The sequence below is a fragment of the Urocitellus parryii genome, chromosome 1 (assembly GCF_045843805.1).
Source record: "Urocitellus parryii isolate mUroPar1 chromosome 1, mUroPar1.hap1, whole genome shotgun sequence".
NCBI lineage: Eukaryota > Metazoa > Chordata > Mammalia > Rodentia > Sciuridae > Urocitellus > Urocitellus parryii.
Window position 1 is genome coordinate 234,636,673 of NC_135531.1, and position 22,286 is coordinate 234,658,958.

Below are 22,286 nucleotides of genomic sequence, written 5' to 3' on the forward strand. Positions count from 1 at the left end.
ACACACACACAAATGTTGGCAAGATACAAAGTATATATTGTAGAGTAAAAGTTACTTTAGATGTATGGAGATTCGTTTTTCCATCCACTTTAATAAATGAAAAATAAAGTAAGGTCTTATAGGTGGTATAACTGTGGATAAATTTGCAATTAAAATTCACTAGAGCTTCTAAGCCATTTAAGTCAAAAGAAGATATGATTACTATCAGAATAAACTAATGAATATCTATCAGTTGACTATCTGAACATAATCTGGCACCCACCCCCACATTCACACACCATTACCTCTTTGACTTCTTTGTGGACTGCTTTTTCCCTCATTCTCTCTGCTTCAATCACATTGGCCTCTTTGCTGTTATTTGAAAACATATAATCAAAACCACCCCCACTTCATCACGGCTGTTCCCTCTGCTTGGAGCACATATTTCCCCAGTGAAATCACATCTTTGTTCAAATAGTATCTAAGCTTAGTTAAAGTTTCCCTGGCAATCTTATTTCAAGTTACCCATTTCTAACACTTTTATCCCCTTTTCTTGTTTTATTTGCTGCCTAGTATCGTATATGCTTCATTTTTCTTTTTTTTCCCCCATTAAAGCTTAGACTCTTCAAGAATTTTACTACGTTGTTAGTTGTGTATAGCAAGCATTAAAAAAATGCATGTATCCTGAGTAGGTATTCAAAAATTGCTTGTTGAAAAAGAAAAAGGGATTTTTCCCTCAGATTTTTGGATTTGGATAAATGTAATGAGATATCTTGGGGATGAGACCGAGTCTAAACATAAAATTCCTTTGCTTCATATACACATAAGCCTGAAGACAATTTTATACAGTATTTTTTAGTGTTCCTGAATTTGGTTATGACATGTCACATGGGGTTGGGTATGGAATTTTCCACTTATGGCATCATGTCAGCACTTAGAAAATTTAATTTTAAAAAAATATCTTTCTTAGTTGTAGATGAACACAATATATTTATTTTTATGTGGTGCTGAGGATCGAACCCAATGTCTCACACATGCAAGGCAAGTGCTCTACCACTGAGCTAAAATCCCAACCCCAGAAAATTTATATTTGAGGAATTTCAAGTTTTTAGAATTTTGTATTGGGGCACACATTTAACACATATAAAAATCTTCAAGAGCACAGGAAGAGAATAATTGATATTACCTGTGGAATAGAAATTTTGAGTAATTTCTAAAAGATAGCATGTGGGTTTAGGAATAGATGAAATATAATAATGTAAAATTAGAACTACAGGGCTGGGTTGTGTTTCAGTGGTAGAGTGCTTGCCAACATGTGTGAGGCACTTTATTTTTAAATAAACAAACAAAAAATAAATAAATGTATTGTGTCCATCTACAACTAAAAAAAGAATTACAGTGGAAGTGGAGTTGTTCTAGGATTGCTCAAATCTCAGAGGTTACATAGACACAGAGTGCAGGGAAGGAGCATGGCAGTGAGGGCTGAATATGCAGTACATCACAGAGAGTATTCCACAAGAACTAATGCTACTGCAAAGTTAAGTTAGCTGAGGACAGAAATCTTCCATTGAAAGTCATTTTTGAAGATCATTTGATAGATAATGGGGAAATAAGTCAAATCAGTTTATTAAATGCTATGTAATAGGCTGAAATTAGCCTAAAATTCAGTAATAAATAGAATATAATATTATCACTGTGTACAGATAATACATAAGTGTGTTCTTTATAATGTTGGTAATATTATTCCCATAATTCAAATGAAACAATAACATTAGAGTTATTAATGTCACATACATAACTATTAAGTATTTGAAGTCAAGATTACTGGTTCTCTAAATGACCACAATTGTGAAGAGTTTTTTTTTTTTTTTTTTTTTTTTTGATGGCGGCAGGTAGTGGGTACCGAGGATTGAACTCAGGGGCACTTGGCCACTGAACCACATAACAGCCCTATATTGTATTTTATTTAGAGACAGGGTGTCACTGAGTTGCTTAGTGCCTCGCTTTGCTGAGGCTGGCTTTGAACTGATCTTCCCGTGCTGCGGCCACACCCTGCATCGAGTCATTTAAAAAAAAAAAAAAATATATATATATATATATATATATATATATATATATATATAAATATATGTATATTAGTCGTTGCTGGACTTTATTGTATTCATTTATTTATATGTGGTGCTGAGGATTGAACCCAGTGCCTCACACATGCTAGACAAGCACTCTATCACTAAGCCACACCCAGCCAAATAATTTTTAAAGTTAATTTTTCACCCTTAGTTTTCACATAAGTTGGGACAGAATATACCACGTTTGAACAGCCTAGAATTTAGGATTACTGTTGCTTTGAAAATATTATTTAGACTAGATGTCAAAGATATTCAAAATTGTAGAGAATAGCATAATTACCTGTGATGTTGATTAACTCATGGCTTATCTTGATTAATGTACACACTGAGCCATCATCTCCCTTCTCCCCTTCTGACTCCCTTACTCAGCAATGATTTCAAGGAAAATCCCAGACATTAACTCTTTCTAAAGTTCATCCCATGTCTTCCACAAAAGTATCCATTTTGCCTGCTCTACACTTCAAGGTTTTCAAATATCTTATTTAACCAATCTGATAGTTCAAATAAAACACTGGGAAATAAAATTACAATTGAAAGTTTTGAAGTTATTCTTTCACTTCCCAAAGGCGTAAGGATCAATTTTTAATTAACTTAAAGACAATAGGTGAATCAGCTAAACATGTTTCTTTTGATGCTTGACTGCCTCTTTTCTGACAGTTGTTTACTATAATGAATTTATGAGAAAAACCTCAGAAATGTTCACTTGTAATCATTTGTTTAAAAAAATTTGAAGACATGTCTTTAAGTTATTGTTTGGCGTAGTCAGATAATGCAAATAATAGCTAATGGATTTGCATTTTTCTAGAGATGATCCCTGTACCTTAAAATCATTTGCCCTTGGACCAATGTCCTATGAAGTCATGATTCCTATGTGTGCTTTGTGTGACATCACAGTGTAGGTGAATAACACTCCATGTGATGCCATCTGCCAAAGGCAGGGATGATGACAACATGAGCGATAAAATGCTCCCTCCCCTTGCTTTCTTTCTGAAGTCGACAAACTCCATCTTTTCTCAAAAGTCTTACTAAAGGTGCATATCATTATTTCTTCATTTCAGTTTTAAAGCTTTCTTTGCTTTTTATGGAATAGATTGAGTGTTTAAGAGCAGCAAGTTCATTTTATATTTATATACAAAAACTGCATATTAATAGACATTTATAAATAGGTTTATGAATATTCAGGATATACGAATGATACACAAGCAGTTTGGCTGTGAATATATCAAAGTTATTGAAAATAAATTTTGAAATATTACATTTTACTTTTTCAAAATTTGAGTTTAGGAGAAAGTTGAAATATATGTAGCTCAGAGTTAATTTTCAGGTTGAGCTCTTTATAGCCTTAGGTTCTACATCTAAAAGTCAGGGGTTACCTTAATACGTATTGGTCAGAAGACAGGTTAGGAGGCATGAATCCTGAGTTGGTGGGGTTTGTACACTTCCTATGTTTTTTTTTTTTAACTAGAGGAATTCTATTGTATTTTGTAAGCATCTGCACTATATTTTTGAAGAAGTGCTTCCCTATCTACAGTTGAAAATCAATAGTCTACAAAAATAGCACTCTATGGAATCTTATGCCCTGGGGAGGGAATTCAGGGAATTACTAATCCAGACTAGAAATGGGATATGTTTCACTTTAGGTGATATTAGGCTTGTGACCAGAATAGAAAGGACAAAAGTGAAGTATTATAATTAAGATAATATTCGTGGTGAACATGAAAATATTTTTAAGGATTGTAGCTTAACAAAAAGTACAAAAAATGTGTTTCTCATTCAGGATAATTCAAATTTTTAAAAATCATAAACTGGCTGAGGTGGCTCACACCTGTAATCCAGAAACTCAGGAGATTCAGACTGGAGAATTGCAAGTTGGAGGCCAGCCCGCACCACTTTGCAAGACCCTCTCTCAAAATAAAAAATAAGGATTGGTGATGTAGCTTGGCAGTAAAGTGCCCATTGCTTTAATCCCCAGTACCAAAAAACCAAACAAAAGTCAACAAACAATCCCCCCCCAACAATTCTCAACTTCTTTCAGATTGTCATTAAAGTAAATTAAAAACAAAAAAATACAAAATTAAAATCTCATTATGCAAAAAAGCAATAAAAGAAGTATTAAGAGGTCTTAATTTGTTATAATAAGCATTTTAATAGAAAGAATTAATGCACAGAGTTACAATTTAAAAGACTGCAAACATACCAAATTGTACCAAGTAAGTGATGTCAGAGAATTATCCTTTAATATTTAGAGCTTTTATGAGTTTATTCATTCATTTCCCCCCACATGTATTTACTGAAAAATGATGAAAATACAAGAAAAAAAGAGTAACAGTCTCCCCTCTCAAGAGAATGGGGGATGAAATTGCTGGGTCAGGTTTCATGGCAAGGATGGACTTGAACTTGTATTTGAAGGAAAAACAGGACTTTATAGAATGGAGGGAAATGAAGGGGTGTTAGGCAGAGCAAGGTATCCAATGTGAAGATGCCTTAAACCCTAGATAAACCCTAACTTTATCTATTCATTTATCTGAAAGAATAGATGAAGTTAGGGTTTTTATTGTTATTTTTTTGTTGGTGCTGGGGCTTGAACCCAAGACCTCACACATGCTAAGCATGTGTTATACCACTGAGCTTTACTCCCAGCACCCAATGAGGGTTTTTGAACATCCAGGTTAACAAACAAGGAAGTTTTGATTAATGGTGTGTTAGGCTCAGTGGAAGATATTGAAAGCAGGGAACTGTGAAGTGTTGGCTGTAATTGTCTAAAAATTGAGGAGGCAGAAAGAATAGGACTTTGTATCTCAAGATCTGACAAAAGGAAAAGTGGACAACAGTAAAAGCAAAGCAGATGAGGTACTGTGCTAAGCATAATGTATGGTTTCTGTTTTATAAAAAGTTTTATCTAGGGATTAAAATCCAAGTTTTGAATTCAGATGCATTTGACTCTCAGTTCTGCTCTCTGTCAAAAATACTATGATTTAATTTGGAGTTTCTAAGGCACTAACAGAAAAAGTGACAACTGGAATAGAGGCTGGTTTTAAGGGTAAAATGAGATTGTTTTGAGGTCTGATATACTGATAGGTTTTACAACAAGTATCTGGAAAAGTGGCATTTTGCTTTAAAGGTTGGTGCAGTATTGGAAGTTATTTGTATAGATGTGACGATTGATAAAGACTTCAAGGGATATGATTAAGAGTTGAAGAAGGAAAGAGATGACAAGGGCTTGACTAAAAAATAAGATTTTCAGGTTAGAAAGAAATAGGATCAGTTATTGAAAAGTCAGGGAAGGAGTAGAAAGTCATCACTAAAAACAATGATAAAGTGAAGATAGGGAAACATATCTGATAAGATCTATCTGAACTCTTCTGAGATCTTGAAACAAATTGATAGAAATTAGCACATGTTAGCTAGATGGAGGAACAAAATATAGGGAAGTTTTAAAGACAGGGCAAACTGGACCTCACAGCTTAATAAAAAAGAGCCAGTGGAAAGGGTTAAGATTGAAATACATTAGAAGAAAGGGAAAATATTTTGTAGAGGAAAAACGTTCTTAATTTGAAAAATACTGAAAATAGTAAATAACATCCATAATTAACCACAAAAGTTATGTAAAATATGTCAAACACCCTTCTTTTAAATTCTCGAATTTACAAACCTCTTTCCCACTGTCTCTTGTTAATAGTTTGGATAAGTCTTTTCCAACTTTTTCTGTAAATCAATCTCTCTCCCTCTTTTTCATCTTTCTCTGTTTTCCCTCATCTTGCATCTGTACCCAAATATATCTTTTTATTAAATAAAAATGAAATGCCACATACATATATTTTTTCAAATTACTTCTTCATATAGTTCATACAGCTCTTTCTAGGTCAATATACACTCCCAATTACATATCACATGTATCATTCTTTTAAACATCTATAGAGTTCTTTTCTTTGCCAAGTTCATATTTTTTTAGAGAGAGAAAGAGAGAGAGAGAGAGAAGAGAAGAGAGAGAGAAGAGAAGAGGAGAGAGAGAGAGAATTTTTAAATATTTATTGTTCAGTTTTCGGTGGACACAACATCTTTATTTTATTTTTATGTGGTGCTGAGTATGGAACCCAGTGCCCTGCGTGTTACGGCTTGAGCCACATCCCCAGCCCGAAGTTCATGATTTTTATAGAAATTCTTTCATTGAGGAATCTTTCTTGGCATTTTAATTCTAAAAATGTACTGCTGTGTTTTATGGGCTTAACAATGGTCCCCAAATGTGTTCACATTTTAAACTCTGGAACCTGTGAACACTGTTTTATGTGGCAAAAAGTGCTTTGCAGATGAGATTATTATTTTATTCACCTTGGATGGATACTGATATGGGATTATCCTGGATTATGTGGTGAGCACATGCTCATATCCTTATAGAAGGAGGGAGAGGGAGATTTAATAATAAAGTTGGGGGAAGCAGTGTCAGAGAGACAAAAGATGGTATGCCACTTCCTAGGTAGGAAGATGACAGAAGCCTAAGGATACAGGTAGAGTTCAGAATCTAGTAAAAGCAAGGAAACAGATTCTCCCTTGTGTCTCCAGAATAAGCTAGTTCTGTTGATCTCTTGATATTAGCTATAAAAAACTCATTTTGAATTTCTGTCCTTCAAAGTATGAAAAGATAAATCTTGGTTATTTCAGGTAACCAAGTTAGTGGTAATCTAGTAAGACCTTATCTGAATTTAATTATGTCTGCAAATAACCATTTCTAAAACAGCTCAATTCACAGTTAGGACTTGAACATAAGTTTCCATTTTAATTTTTTAGCGGGTACACTGGGGGATTGAACCCAGCAGCTTTACCACTGAGCTGCATCCCCAGTCCTTTTTATTTTTTATTTTGAGACAGGGTCTCACGAAGTTGATGAGACTGACCTCAAAATGTAGTCCTCTTGCTTCAGCATCCTGAGTTGTGAGGCTTATAGGCATGTGCCCCTGTGCCCAGTTGAATGTAACTTCTTTGGGGGCTATAATTCAATCCATACACTCATTAAAATGAGTCAGTTCAACCTGCAAGTTCTTTTTGAAATTTGAACCCTGAAATTGCTATTGCTTTACTCCAATGACAAAATTCTGGATTTGGGTTTTAGAAGGCCTCAAAGGAGATAGAAAAAGATGGGTGGCTATTTGAGGCTAATGAGCTTTATGGGGATCAGACAGCATCCCAGATTACATAACATGCAGCACATTACTCTTATGGAGTTCATAAAATGCAAAACTAAACAATATACTTTTACACACACACTTAGGATGTGTGTGTGCGATATCAATACATGAATATACCGAAACAAAAGCAGCAGAGTGATGGGAGGAGTGTGACAAGATTCCGCCATGTGGTGTGTTCCCAAGTGTTTTTTTTTTTTTTATTATCCATTACTTAATATTTATGTATGTGTCTGTCAGCTTTTTTTGTTGTTGTTGTTGTTGGGGGGCGGTTTACCGAGGATTAAACTCAGAGGCACTCACCACTGAGCCTCAGCCCTATTCGTATTTTATTTAGAGACAAGGTGTCACCGAGCTGCTTAGCGCCTCACTGTTGCTGGGGCTGGTTTTGAACTAGCAATCCTCCACAATCTCAGCCTTCAGAGCCGCTGGGATTAGAGGCGTGCGCCACCGCGCCTGGCAACTGTTCTCGTGTATGTATTCTTATGCAATGAAACACAGTACTAGAGTTAGGCTTTAATGTATAATTGTGCCTACATGAACACAGTTTAAAATAATCAATACAGAGATGATATAAAATTCGTTTCAAGAAAGGAGCTTCTTGCATTCAGCGTAGAAATTGACCCTGTCTCATCAAGTTTACTTTTCCAGGTGTTACTGAGAAAATCTGACAGATGACAGAGCGTTGGGGAAACTCGCATTAATTATGAAAATTAAATAAAGGAATCTGTAGTCCTATAAGCGTCGCGCACTAACAAGCCAGGAGGCTCCCAGTTTGACAAAAATCATTCCCAGATTCCCAGGTCCCACGCTGCTTCACCACCTTCCCAATGAAACCCTTTTCATGCAGACTCCCAGAACTAGCAAAAATTACCCTATTCCAAAATGGCTGCAATGCGCACGACATCCGTATAGCGCATGTCCGGAAGTTACGCAAACCCATAAGGTAGCGCGCTCCAGGAGGCGGGGAGAGTTTCCGCCTTTTTTGAAAATTGGGAAGGTCCCGGGATTCGAGTAATTGCCGCGGACGCGATGGCAGCCTTTGCCGTGGAACCCCAGGCGCCCACTCTGGGTGAGTGAAAAACTGCTTTTCTTTGCTGGCAGCGCCATCCATGCTGTAGGTTTGGAAGCGGGCAACACTGGACAGCAGTAATCTACAGTCTGGTATGCTGGTTTCAATTGCGAAGGAGCAGCCTCTAAGTCTCCCCAAGTTCCTAGTCGGTACCCTATTCAAGGCGTCGCCCCCGTGAGCCACTGGAAAGCAGGAGGTACCAGGAGGGGGAGGAAATAGCTGTGACTGAACTGTGAGTTTTGCCTCCGTACGCCGGCTGCGACATACTGGCCAGTACCTGAGACTCACTCCCACCAGCGCTGGAGATTGACGGCTGGATTTCGGGTTTCCGGGATTCCCGGAAGCGTCCTGGGGAAGGGACTGAGTAGCGTACACGTGGGTGGGCGTTGTCCCTGAGTGTGCGGTCACAGTCTACTGCTAGTTTGTCGCTTGTAGTTCTGTTTTGAGTCTTTCCCTCTCTCGGGCTTTGCAAAAGAAATCCGTTATTAATGGAAACGTGAATCGTGTGAAATAAAATCATCCAGGTGGTGGTAATCATTAAGTTGCCCTTCATAGCTAGGAGTTCCTAAGGTTTTTTCCCGCCTTTACCTTGGGAAAGTGGCTGTTTCAGGTTTTTTCCTCTAATTAATAAATCATGATATGATTTTTAAAGATTCATTTCCATTTTTTTTATTGTGAAGCCTTGTTAAAATATGTCATCTTTGAAAAAATTTATCCAGTTAATATGTTGATTCCTTTTTTTCCCCTCTTGAGTTTTGCGAGTTGTGACAACCGTGGAAAATTTTAGAAGGGCCGGGGAACCTTTCTACTATAATATAAACTTACCTTAATATTAGATTATAACTTTTTGAGTTTGAAAAAGGATAAGAGAGAAAGCAGACATGATACATATTATGTAGAATTATTTTTTTTCTTTTGTAGATTTGAAGGTCATGGGAGGCTTCCCACGTCTTGTGTAATATAAGTTCCTTCTAAGAATAGAATATCTTGAACTGTTTTGGCGTGTCATAAACAATGCTTAATGTCAATAATGCAGATACTCTGCTACATTAAAACTTGTGTTCAGACGTTGATTTAGGTGTTTGTTTTTTGTATATCTTTGCAGAAATTTTATTTTCAGCTCAAGGTGTTCAGTTCAACAAAGAGTGTTTTTGTGATTTCTGGTGTTGGGAAATGAATCTAGACCTTGAGCTTGCTAGATTAATACTCCACCGTTGAGCTTCATCTCCAGTCCTCCACAAAGACATTCTGGAGTGTATATTTGTTGGGCTTAGAAATGTGAATAAATCTATTCTTGTTTATTGCCTAGCCAGAAATCTGATATTACCTGATGTTAATTGTTCAAAGTCCACATATTGCAGATATTCCAAGGATCTATTGTTATAACATTCTCAGTACTAGTGTATTAAACCAAAAGTTTACTTGAACAAATTGTGTTAATTGCAGTACTTAATATTTAGGAGCACAGACTTTAAAATGAAATTTAAGACATACAGGTTTCAGTGGTTAAGGTTCTCTCTTTAAGTGAAATGTAGCCCTGAGGGATGATTAGTGACAGAGTCCAGATTAAGAGCCTGTTGTGTCCTCTTCGCTCTGGTGCTTTCTACTGTATCAGTACATATTTATTTACATATATCAGAATTTTTCTTGATCTAATTTATATACTTGCTATAATTTTTTTCCTTTGGGGGAATGGGTGAAGGTAGGCTGTGGTGTTACTAAAAACTTTGTATTTTGTTTTGGCTATCTAAACATGTTCAGAATACCTTTTTTTTTTTATTGTTGGTCGTTCAAAACATTACATAGTTCTTAATACATCATATTTCACAGTTTGATTCAAGTGGGTTATGAACTCCCAATTTTACCCCGTATACAGATTGCTGTATCACATCAGTTACCCTTCCATTGATTGACAAATTGCCTTTCTAGTGTCTGATGCATTCTGCTGTCTGTCCTATTCTCTACTATCCCCCCTCCCCTCCCCCCCTCCCCTTTTCTCTCTCTACCCCTTCTACTGTAAATCATTTCTTCCATTTGTATTATCTTGTCTTACCCCTCCTTTCCTCTTATATGTCATTTTGTATAACCCTGAGGATCGCCTTCCATTTCCATGCGGTTTCCCTTCTCACTCCCTTTCCCTCCCACCTCTCATCCCTGTTTAATGTAAATCTTCTTCTCAAACTTTCGTCCCTACCCTGTCCTTGTTTACTCCCCTTATATCAAAGGGGTCATTTGGTATTTATTTTTTAAAGATTGACTAGCTTCACTTAGCATAATCTGCTCTAATGCCATCCATTTCCCTCCAAATTCTATGATTTTGTCATTTCTTAATGCAGAGTAATACTCCATTGTGTATAAATGCCACATTTTTTTTATCCATTCATCTATTGAAGGGCATCTAGGCTGATTCCACAATCTTGCTATCGTGAATTGTGCTGCTATGAACATCGATGTAGCAGTGTCCCTGTAGCATGCTCTTATTAGGTCTTTGGGGAATAGACCGAGAAGGGGAATAGCTCAGAATACCTTTTGTTTAGACTTTTTGCTTGAGCTTAATGTATTTTCTTTGGAAGTATGTAGTATACCACATAATAATTGCACTACAGAGTAATTACAATGTAATTATATTTCTTCATACCTTATTTCAGTGTTTATCCTTTTCTTGAATTACTTTGCTGTTTTCTTCTTTCTGCACTTGTATCATTAATACTTATATCTATTATGAGAAATAAGAGGAAGAATAAATAATTGACAGGTTTTGGGTAACAAGAAACAAATTTTTGAGGCTCTTTAGAAGTTCAGTAAAAGTTAATAAAAGCCATATAAGGAAGATATCAAACATTTGACTTTTCTGAGTACTGTGAATCATAGGCTTGTTACCTAGTTGTAAATTTTCTTTTCATAAATATAAATTGTAAGTTCTTCATTTATACATTAATCAATAAGTTCATTTATATGTATACTGTAAATTGGGACAATTAATTTTGAATTGATGATTGTGAGATATTAGTTCTTTCTTTAAATTGGTTTTATATTAGGGAAACTTTTATTGATTATAGTGGTCCTAACTTTAATGATTTGAAAAATGATCCAAAAATGAAAATTTACAACTCTTTTCAATATATTTCTGAGTTGCCATATTTCACTGCGTAATCATCACAGGTTTTATGCCAAAGTTTTTTGCAAAAAAGTGGAGTGTGACCATTATGTGAAGCTTTTTTTATTTTTCTTAAAAATTACTTATTACTAAACCATCTTTGGCTGGCCATGGTGGCCACTGACTCCAAAGATTGAGGAGGGTCACAAGTTCAAGTCTAACCTCAGCAATTTAGCAAGGCCCTAAGCAACTTAGTGACAGCCTGTCTTAGAAAATAAATAATAAAAAGTGTCTTTAATGCAAGAGTAGTATGCATGGAATGCTTGTGAATATCTATTAACATGGCAGTGATGATTATGGTGAAATGCAGTAGGATGCCAGTTATCACTGTTATTGTATTAGTGTTTTTATGTGTGCAGGATTATACTTTTATTACATGATTCACTATTTTTGTGTGAGGGGAAAAAGAAAAAAGCTGAATCCATTGTTTATGATTTACCAAGACTTAGTGTAAAAATGTAGTATACTCTGCTTGTTTTCAGATGTTGAATAGTAGAAACTGACCCAGAAATTGAAGTTATTCTGTTCATATAGGGATTTTTTTTTAGATAATATATTAATTTATAAATAAGTGTTGATTTTAAGACAGTGAATTAATGTAAACAGAAACATCTGTCAAAGATTAATATGTTGAACACAAGATAATTTTACATTTTTCTAAAAATTTTACTAGCTTTGAAAATAAATTCAATTATGCTCTGTAATACTTAAGAATTTTGATTAAATTCTCAAACTTGAGCTTGATTCTCATAGTTTTGTTAGGTATTGTAATGCAAAGTTCTCTAATTTTTTTTTTATTTTTTTGATTAGGATCTGAACCGATGATGCTGGGTTCACCCACGTCTCCAAAGCCAGGAGTTAATGCCCAGTTCTTACCTGGATTTTTAATGGGGGATTTGCCAGCTCCAGTGACTCCACAGTCTCGACCAATTAGTGGGCCCTCAGTAGGAATAATGGAAATGAGGTCACCATTACTTGCTGGTAGGTGAATTGCTTAAAATAGTTTTATAGTATATGGAAACATGGTCGTGTATTTTAAAAGAGCAGTGGTGCAGCATTCATTCTCATCAACTAATTTATCGATTTAAACAAGTTAAACAGTACCTCTAATATAAAGCAATTCCCTTATTTTAAGACTCTTGGAATAGAGGTTTAAATATTATAAGCTATTATAATTTCAAGAACCACTCATTAAAAATATGTGTGCTGTATTTCATGTGATCTAAGGTTCTGTATTACCACTAAGAAAGAAAAAACAGTAAATATGACACAATTTTAAGATGTCATTGTTTAAGAGATATATTTAAAATTATGTGAAGGGGTGTGGTACCTTTTAGAATTGATGAAATATATTCAGCTGAATTCAATTTAAATAAATTCATGTTAGTATATAAGAATAACACATGTCAAAGAAGTTTAATTAGAAAATTTGTAGACATGAATTCTACAAATAGTCATAATGAGTATGTTAACTTTCCATCACTGTGATAAGAATAACTGAGAAAAACAACTTGTGGAAAGATTTATTTTGGATCCTGGTTTCTGAGGTCTCAGTCTGTGATCACTTGGCTGCCTTGATTCTGGATCTCCAGTGAGACAGAACATGATGGTGGGAGGGTGTGGTAGAACAGAACTGCATATCTGATGTCGGCCAGGAAGCAGAGAGGGAGAGAAAGGGTCTGGGGACAAGTCTCCAAGGGTATGCTTTCAAGGACCCACTTTCTTCAATTGGGTCCTTCCTCCTACACTTTATACCATCTTCTAATAGTCTAGTTAGCTATTAGTCAGGGACTAGTCCACTGATAAAGTTAGAGCCCTCATTCTCTAATCACTTTCCAAAAGCCCCACCTCTGAATATTACTGTTGGGGACCAAACCTTCTAACACACGAGTCTTTGGGACATTCCAAATCTAAAGTACAACAGTGAGTTAAGATTCTCATTTATGTATAGTTTTGTTTTTATGCAAAATTTGCATTGTCAGCACAAAGTATTGTAATCCAAATTGAACCCAAATTTATTACAAGGTTTCTTTAGTAAAGTATATTTTAAAAGAGAACTTTGAAGTGTTAGTTATGAGTAGTGAGAATTTATTATAGAAATGGTAGAATCCCAACTGTGAGCTAATACACTTTTAATAGTTGTTTAAATGGAAACCTTTTTTAATAGTCTTTTAAAGTATTGTTGTAAAGTGGTTAATTACCCTTTTTTGGGGATTGATCAAGGAGAATCATAAATTATATTTGAAGTAATTTTCTTAATTATTTTCTGGACAGACTTTTTATTTTAAATGTATTATTTTATTGTAGCTACCATCTATTGAGTGCTGTGACTCAGGCAGTATACTCATACTAATCATTTTATGAGCATGCCCTTGGAGACTTGTCCCCAGACCCTTTCTTTTCTCCATCTTTCCTCTTACTCTCCCTGCTTCCTGGCCACCATGAGGTGAGCAGTTGTTTTCTACCACACCCTCCCACCATCATGTTCTGTCTCACTAGAGATCCAGAATAAAGACAGTCAAGTGATCACAGACTGAGATCTCAGAAACCAGGATCCAAAATAAATCTTTCCTCAAGTTGTGTTTCTCAGTTATTCTTATCACAGCAATGGAAAGTTAACATACTCACTATGAGTATTTGTAGAATTCATGTCTACAAATTTTCTAATTAAACTTCTTTGACATGTGTTATTCTTATACTAACATTTAAATTCAGTTTATTTAAATTGAATACACACGTTTAGATGTGGTGTCTCATTTTTAAGAAGTCAACTTTAAAGGGTAGGTTGTCTTATTATTTTTTAAGAATTGGCTTTAAAGGGGGTAGTAGTATCTCCCTTCCTATTTTTTTTGGGGGGGTACTGGGAATTGAACTTGGGGGCACTTGACCACTAAGCCACATTCCCCACCCTATTTTGTATTTTTAGAGACAGGGTCTCACTGAGTTGCTTAGCACCTCACTTTTGCTGAGACTAGCTTTGAACTCATGATCCTCCTGCTTCAGCCTTCTCAGCCTCTGGGATTAGAGGCGTGTGCCACCATGCCCAGCAATATCCCTATTTTTAAAAAAAGTATCTCCATTTTCCAAAATAGGAAACTGAGGCTAAGTGTAATGAATAATTGGTTGAGGCTCACTTATTAGGGACAGAGTGGAATGTTAAAGCCCTGGTCACTCTCATTCCATAGCTTATGCTATACTGTTCAGGCACAGATATCAATTAGTCTTACAGAGGGCCTGGGCTGCTTCACTGTAGCATTGCTAAAGATATTTTTATGTTTAAAAAGTTTCTCCTTTTTTTATGTCTTTATTATCTACTTAAATATATTTCTACTTTGAGAAAAATAAATGAGACCCCCTTTAATTGTGGTAGTTAAATTCCATATTGGGGGATTATAGTCATTCAGGTATACATGGAATAACTTTTTTTTTTTTTTAAGAGAGAGAGGAGAGAGAGAAAGAGAATTTAATATTTATTTTTTAGTTTTCGGCGGACACAACATCTTTGTGTGTATGTGGTGCTGAGGATCGAACCCGGGCCGCACGCATGCCAGGCTAGCACAATACCACTTGAGCCACATCCCCAGCCCTGGAGTGACTTTTAAGTGACAAATAGGAGCACATTTTGTTTTTTGAAATGGGGTCTCACTATATTGCCCAGGCTGGTCTCTAATTCAAGTGATTCTCCCACCTCGGCCTCCTGAGTAGTTGGGACTGCATGCCTATCTGTGGGCACAGTTTGTATTGATATATTAAGCATTTTGTAGACAAAGCAAAATTTACATGTTTTCTAAAACTAAAATTCCTATTAACTACTTTTTCTGAAACCTTTTATTTAAGTGGTCTATGGAACAGCAACATTGGCATCACCTGGGAGCTTATTAGAACTGCATGACCTCAGACTCCACCCTACACTTTCTGAATCAGTCTGAGTTTTACCAAGATCCCCAGGTGACTATTATGCATATGAAAGTTTGAATAGTCCTAGGAGACAAAGAGTTTGTTAGTATTTCAAAAACACAAATTTAAAAAATCTTACTAGAAAGATGAAAAATTCCTTTGCTTTCTCACCTGTGTTTCTCGTACATCGTAGGTGGGTCACCACCACAACCAGTTTTACCAGCTCATAAGGATAAAAGTGGAGCTCCACCTGTTAGAAGTATATATGATGACATTTCTAGCCCAGGACTTGGATCAACACCTTTAACTTCAAGAAGACAGGTGATGTACATATCCTCTTGGTCCAGATATTCATTTTATGTTTTTATGTGGCTATACAGTGAGGGTCAGTAATTTGAAAATTTTCTCTGTGGTTTGTTCAAGTGTAACTGTGTTGCACAGAATAAGAATTAAGTACATTTGCCATGAATTGTACTTAAAATGTAGTAGAACTCTTTTAAGTTTTTTTTCATGTATGTAGTTCTGTGGTTTTTATAGGCATGCACTCATGACTCCAACATACTTAATATATATGTGAATATGATTATGGTTTAAGTCATTCCAGTTGTTTAAGAAGATCAATATTTATACATAATTTTCTGAAAGGGCAAATGAAAATCCAGGGTTTTGTCTACATATAAAGCACTTGGCAAAGAATTGAGATCTTTGTTTTGTGCATGTTTTTATTAATGTAAGTCCAATACCCCTTTTTTTTCTTGTTTACTTATTTTACTAAAATTGCTTCCTGTATATTTATGAGTTGATTGTTTAGTATATTCCTGGTGTAGGTGTTTTGAAGGTAATATTAAGTTTTGGTTGGTATAGGTGTTCTGATGGTGTTCTTTTCATTTTTTCATTATATTCAAAGTAGAGATTCTCAGTTTTGATGGGACTAACAACAATAAAGTGTCCTAATACTTAGATAGTACTTGCTTGCCATGTGCAGGCCTTGATCCTACAATTTCTCTCTTTTTTTGGAGGGGGTGGGGACCAGGAATTGAACTCAGGGGCTTTCCACTGAGCCACATCCCCAGGCCTATTTTGTATTTTTATTAAGAGACAGGGTCTTACTGAATTGTGTAGTGCTGAGGCTGGCTTTGGACTCGTGATCCTCTTGCCTCAGACTCCAGAGCTGCTGAGATTACAGGCGAGCACCACTGCACTTGGCTTTTTTTTTTTTTTTTTTTTTTTTTTTTTGAGAATAAGGAAAAAGAAGGTTTATTCTTGGCTAGCAAAGGAGAAACACAGGGACTCTAGTCCTAAAGGCTGCAATTCTGCCCATCAGCAGAAACAGGGAGCTTTTAAAGAGGTGAATCAAAGCTATATGTCATGTGTTTTCTGTCTGGAGTTGTAATTTACTTGTTAATATGTCAGATAGTCATTTCTGAGATCTTCTGGTATCATCCCCTAAGTTGTTCCTATGATGGATGTGTACTCAGGGACAGATATATCTGCTTAGGATGGGGAAGAAAGGTAATCCTGTGTTTCCCCAGAGATTAGGGAGGAGAGAGATTAGGGAGGAGCAGGGAGAGAGGAAGAGAAAGCAACAGGTCTATTTTAAAAATAAGTTGTAGTGGCAGAGCAGCAAGGGTTATATTCAGAGTATAAAGTGGACCACTGTTACATTTCCCCACTGTCAATTTCTTTCTTTTCTTAATACTTTTTAAGTTATACATGGACACAGTAACTTTATTTTGTTTATTTTTATGTGGTGCTGAGGATTGAACCCAGCATCTCACATGTGTGAGGCAAATGCTCTGCCACTGAGCCACAATGTCAATTTCATTCCATTTTTATGGAAAAATGAGTGACAATGTCTCCCAACTGCTTCGTACTAAAAGGGGGTGAAGTTGGGGGAAGTAACCCAAAGTCCTTGTTCTATATCAGTTGAGTGTGGATATTTAAGGGCATTCAGCATTAGAGCAGTAGAAGATGGCAGGTGACTGGACAAGGCATACATAGGGCAGGGATCAAGCAAGACAACAATAAAGACAGCAAAGCATTACATTTTTTGTAAATAATTAGCACAAAAACAATTAGTAATTCATCCAGTCTCTGAAAACCATGAGGATAGTAACTCATAATCTCATCAGTTAAAAACAGATCATGTTCATAGTGTAGGAGTTTAGGAAGATTTGTAGGTCTTGGAAATGAGACTCAATTCAGGACAAATTTGTGACTCTTGTGATCATTATTACTAGGGACTCTAAAGAACCTTTCCTTTATAACCTCCAGGTTACTTGTGGTAGGACTAACGCAAGTGTATGTCTTAAGTTACATTAAAGAAACCATTGTTTTCCTTTGAAATGTCCATGTAGGACTGTGCTTTTGGGCCATGCTCTTCTGCCAGGTATTTAAGACCAAGCTGGTCAAAACTGACCTTATTCCTATCTACTCTTAAGTGTCAGCCGAGATTCCTCAGAGATCATTCTTGGGGACATATGCAAAGCCTTCTGGTTCCTTTAGCTTTCTTCTACTAGTGAGGCCACTTGCCAGGAGGGGTTGTGGTCTGGCTGACCATATGGCTCCTCTTGGAAGCATCAGGGACATTTCTGTTTCTGATGACTCTTCTCTTTGCAGAATGTGCACTGATTGGCTTCCTGCTTTAGGGTTCTCTCAATGTCTCTGATTAGTAGATTGGGTGACTCACCAGAGTTGCAGGGCCCAGAGAGGTCCTGTTGTTCTCTGGGTCCTGGCTGACCATAGAGGGCAAGGGCTAAAATGTTGGGTGCTTTTTCCTTGGCCCTTTTACTTCCTTGACTTTGGTCTCCAAGTTTTTGATTTTAAACACTCAGCAAGCCAGTTTTAAAGAGGGAGTAACAAGTTATAACTTCAATTTCTATAATTTTACAGATACCCCTTTCATTTAATTGGGGTTTAGTGTTAGTACTGGGAGTCAGCATTTTATACGATGGCACTATCTCAAATTAACCCAGACTGCTATCTTTTTTTCTTTTTTTTTTTTTTTAAATAAGCAGTACCTCTGCAAAATACTAACAGGCAACAGTTATAAAGTTTACAAGGAAAATACAAATTAGATTAACAGTACAAAAACATACGCACTTTGTGTAATAGCTATGAACCAAGAAAAATAACTTTTATAGTCTTGAACCTTTACTTAGTTATATATTGTATTCTCTGAGATCACAGTAATCTTTACAACAAAAATCAGTCTTTTGAACACAACTTTAAATGAGCTGAAGTCTAGCTTATTTTGGAGCCATTCTAACATGGAATAAGGTGGCAGAGCCTTATCTCAGGTAAGGCAGGGTTTTTCACAAATAATACAATATAGCAGTACATCTGAAACATGAATCAAAGAAAGGCTAAGAGAGCTTTTAACTTTGTTTTTGTGGAAAAAGTAGAAGAATACTTCCATGTTTTATAGTGTCACCTTTAAATAGGTTAGGCTCTCCTTATTATGTTCCAAAAATGCATTTAAAAACCAATTCCAGTGTGAAGAGTAACACAAAATTGTATATATAACTTATTGACAACAGGTTACTTTATCTAGCTATAAAATATCAAATGATATGAATAAATATCAACCAAATTTGTTATTTCTATATAAATCCAAGAATTTTGCTACAGATAATTTTAGTTTGTGTAACATCAACTTGGCAAAGTGATCTCCTAAGCTTTACATTTAATTTTTTTTTTAAAGAGAGAGGGAGAGAGAGAGAGAGAGAGAGGGAGGGAGGGAGGGAGAGAGAGAGAGAGAGAGAGAGAGAGAGAGAGAGAGAGAGAGAGAATTTTAAATATTTATTTATTTATTTATTTTCCGGCAGGCACAACATCTTTGTTTGTATGTGGTGCTGAGGATCGAACCTGGGCCACATGCATGCCAGGCGAGCGCGCTACTGCTTGAGCCATATCCCCAGCCCCAATTTTTTTTTTAACAATACCTTTTGTTTTCATTTTATGTGGTGCAGAGGATTGAACCCAGTGCCTCATGCATGCGAAGCAAGCGCTCTACCACTGAGCCACAACCCCAGCCCCTTATTTAGAATCCAAAGTGTATGGTGACAATAATCACAGGTCTGCATGGGTTAAAAAAAAAAAAAATCAAAGAATAGCCTTAAATTTCTTACACATTTAGGAAACAGTGTTAATGATTAGAAATTAACTTGGTGGAAGCAAACATATATAAAACAGATGACAGTGTGGCCCTTCTATGTCAGATACAGTGTATAAAAGAACATTTATTGCTTACCTTGCAGGTAAACTTAAAAAACTTTCATTTTATAAACTTTTACATAACACTTAGACAAGGCTCAGACAAATATAGTTCTCAAATGAAGGCATGTAGCTAGTCACATATATTTTGGGTGTCAACAATATTGTTATAACCAAAATAACAGTTGTTTGTTTAACCAGTTACAAAGTAATTATTTAGGACTTTAAAACAAGTAAAACCCTAATTCCTTTTAGACTTAGTTTCCCCAAGTAATAAAACCTAACCAATACAAGAAAATTATCGATAGATAAGAGCAGATCAGTGTTTCAGACTTTGTTTCATATTAGGACTATAAGTTAAAATAACCTCAACTGACTGCTAATTATAGCCAGTTTAATCACAAACAAACTTTTTGAGATTTACCATCCAGGAACCTTCTGCAACATAGTACTTTACATTCTTAGTTTTATCCTCTTCATCTTGGACTTTATCCCAAGAATATTACTTTACCAGACAAAATACCTTTTCATACAGAAACATTTCTTTTACTTTCTTCTTACTAAAATATATTTCCATACCTGTAACTTTCTTTTGTCTTTTCTAGTTTTAGACCCTTTATTAATAGTCTTTATGAATGTTATCTGTGCATTTAACTTATACAACAGATTTCATCCCAGGAGAGGGTTGTATAATCCAGCATATAAAAACACTGTTTCTTAATCTTTTTTTCTCCCAGATTCACTCAAGGGGTTGGAGCACAGGATATTTTTGAGCCTGACCTGTCCCCGTTATCATTATCACAATGCCATCAACTTTTTTTTTTCCCCCAAGAGAAAATGATATTTCACTGAAAAATCTAATACATAGCCAAATTTTCAACAAGTATAAGAACAAAATCAAATCATTTTCAGAAATGCAAAGTTGTCAAATATATATTTCCCACATTCTTTCACTTGAGAATATTTTTGTCAACAAAATAAGGACAAATCCCAAGAGAAGCCACTAGTTATAACAAATAATGGTATTAACTTAGGCATCTACTAAAGTGAAACCCTAGAAAACACATCTAGTAAGCAACACAACAGAACACCCAAGAAAGTAAAAAATTCTATATAATAGTTACATTAATAGAAAAAAATACAAATATGGAAACATGACATTTTAATCAACTAATAAAGTCTAAGATATCATTTAACACCCTTGAGTAACATTTAAAGAATAAAAAATTGACAATGGACTGAGAAGGAAATGTATTATTTGCTTACTGCTTGGTCTTGGACTAACAAATAGGTAGACCGTTCCAAGGAATATAGTAGTAGCATTTTGTTGGATTTCACCTTTTAAAAAAAACTTATAAAAATGCAAAGACTTATTTGACAGGCTGCATATATATTCAGAAAACAGAAAAAGAAAAAAGACTTCTTCTGTCCAAAGTATGCCATAGATATAGTGAACAAATAAGGCAAATCACAGATGAAGGAAAGTATCTACAGCACGTATAACTAATATAGGTAATTAGAATGTGAAAAGAACAAATCAGACAAAAGAGAGAGAGTTAACAAAAGAAAGACTCTGCAATTCACAGAAAAGGTAATTTAAATTATCATTAAATATTTCACAAGATGCTTAACCTCACTAGGGAAAACATGTATTAAAGACAATGAGATGCCATTTTGCATACAGCCAAATTAAAAGTCTCCTAACACCAAGTATTGAGGAAAATGAGAGTAACAGTTTTTCTCATACTCTGCTGGTTCATTAGAGAGTAAACTATATCAGTTGTTTGAACAGCAAAGTGGCAACAACCCTTAGGTTGAATGGACAAATTTATGGTCCAGCAACTCTACTTTTTGATATATTTCCTAGAGTAATTCTTACACAAGTGGAGAAAGAAATGTGTACAAAACACGTTCAGTTACATCCTCTGTAACTGAAAAATTGAAAATGACCAACATATCCATCTTTTAGAGAGCAAATTACGATATAGTAACAAGGAAATGCCATAAAGCCATTACTTGACTTAATTAGAACTACCCATATAAGGACATGTACAGAAATGATAAGCACCAATTTAGGAAGTGGATGAAGAAAAATAGTACACCGGAGTTCTAACATTTCAGCTGATGGATATGCAAGTGTTAATAATTTTCTCCACATTTTTGATGGCTAAACTATTTCATGATGAAGAGGTTCCTCTATAACTGATGTTACACTTTCCTGTCCAAAAAGTCCAAGGATCATCCTTGAATTTATCCCTTGGAAGCTGAGATGGTAAAAACTCTACATCTTTTTTCCTTGGGACTTCCAGGCTATATTAGCATCATCTTCTTCCAAGTTTACAGCTGTATCAATATACACTATAGGCTTTACAGCTTCCTGGAATTTAGGTGGGAAAGACTGGGACAAACTGTCTATCCTATCTTCCATTGGTTTAGTAGGAACGGAGGGATCTGGTGTTGGCATTTGATAACAATGTTGACTCTGAGGAGTTGAAGTTTTTATAGTCACTCCTTCATCAACCACATCACATGGGTGAGGACTAAGTGGGGGTGGTTGAGGTGAATTTGCCATTTCAGTGCCATACATCTGAGGAGCCTTTGCTACATCATTAGTTCGGATGTTTAAAAATGTCACTTGACTATCTGAAACAATGCCA

At 35.6% G+C, this 22,286-nt stretch overlaps 1 protein-coding gene across 1 annotated transcript in view; it reads left to right on the top strand.

Annotated features, from left to right (window-relative positions):
• Positions 1–8,268: 8,268 nt before the first annotated feature.
• The window catches only part of Nup35 (nucleoporin 35), a 46,943-nt gene continuing 32,925 nt past the window's right edge, over positions 8,269–22,286 (top strand). Inside the window, exons 1-3 of the mRNA XM_026392019.2 lie at positions 8,269–8,360; positions 12,328–12,498; positions 15,608–15,735. Of these exons, the coding sequence (XP_026247804.1) occupies positions 8,321–8,360; positions 12,328–12,498; positions 15,608–15,735 (339 nt within the window). The 5' untranslated portion in view covers positions 8,269–8,320. The remainder of the gene's footprint in view (positions 8,361–12,327; positions 12,499–15,607; positions 15,736–22,286) is intronic.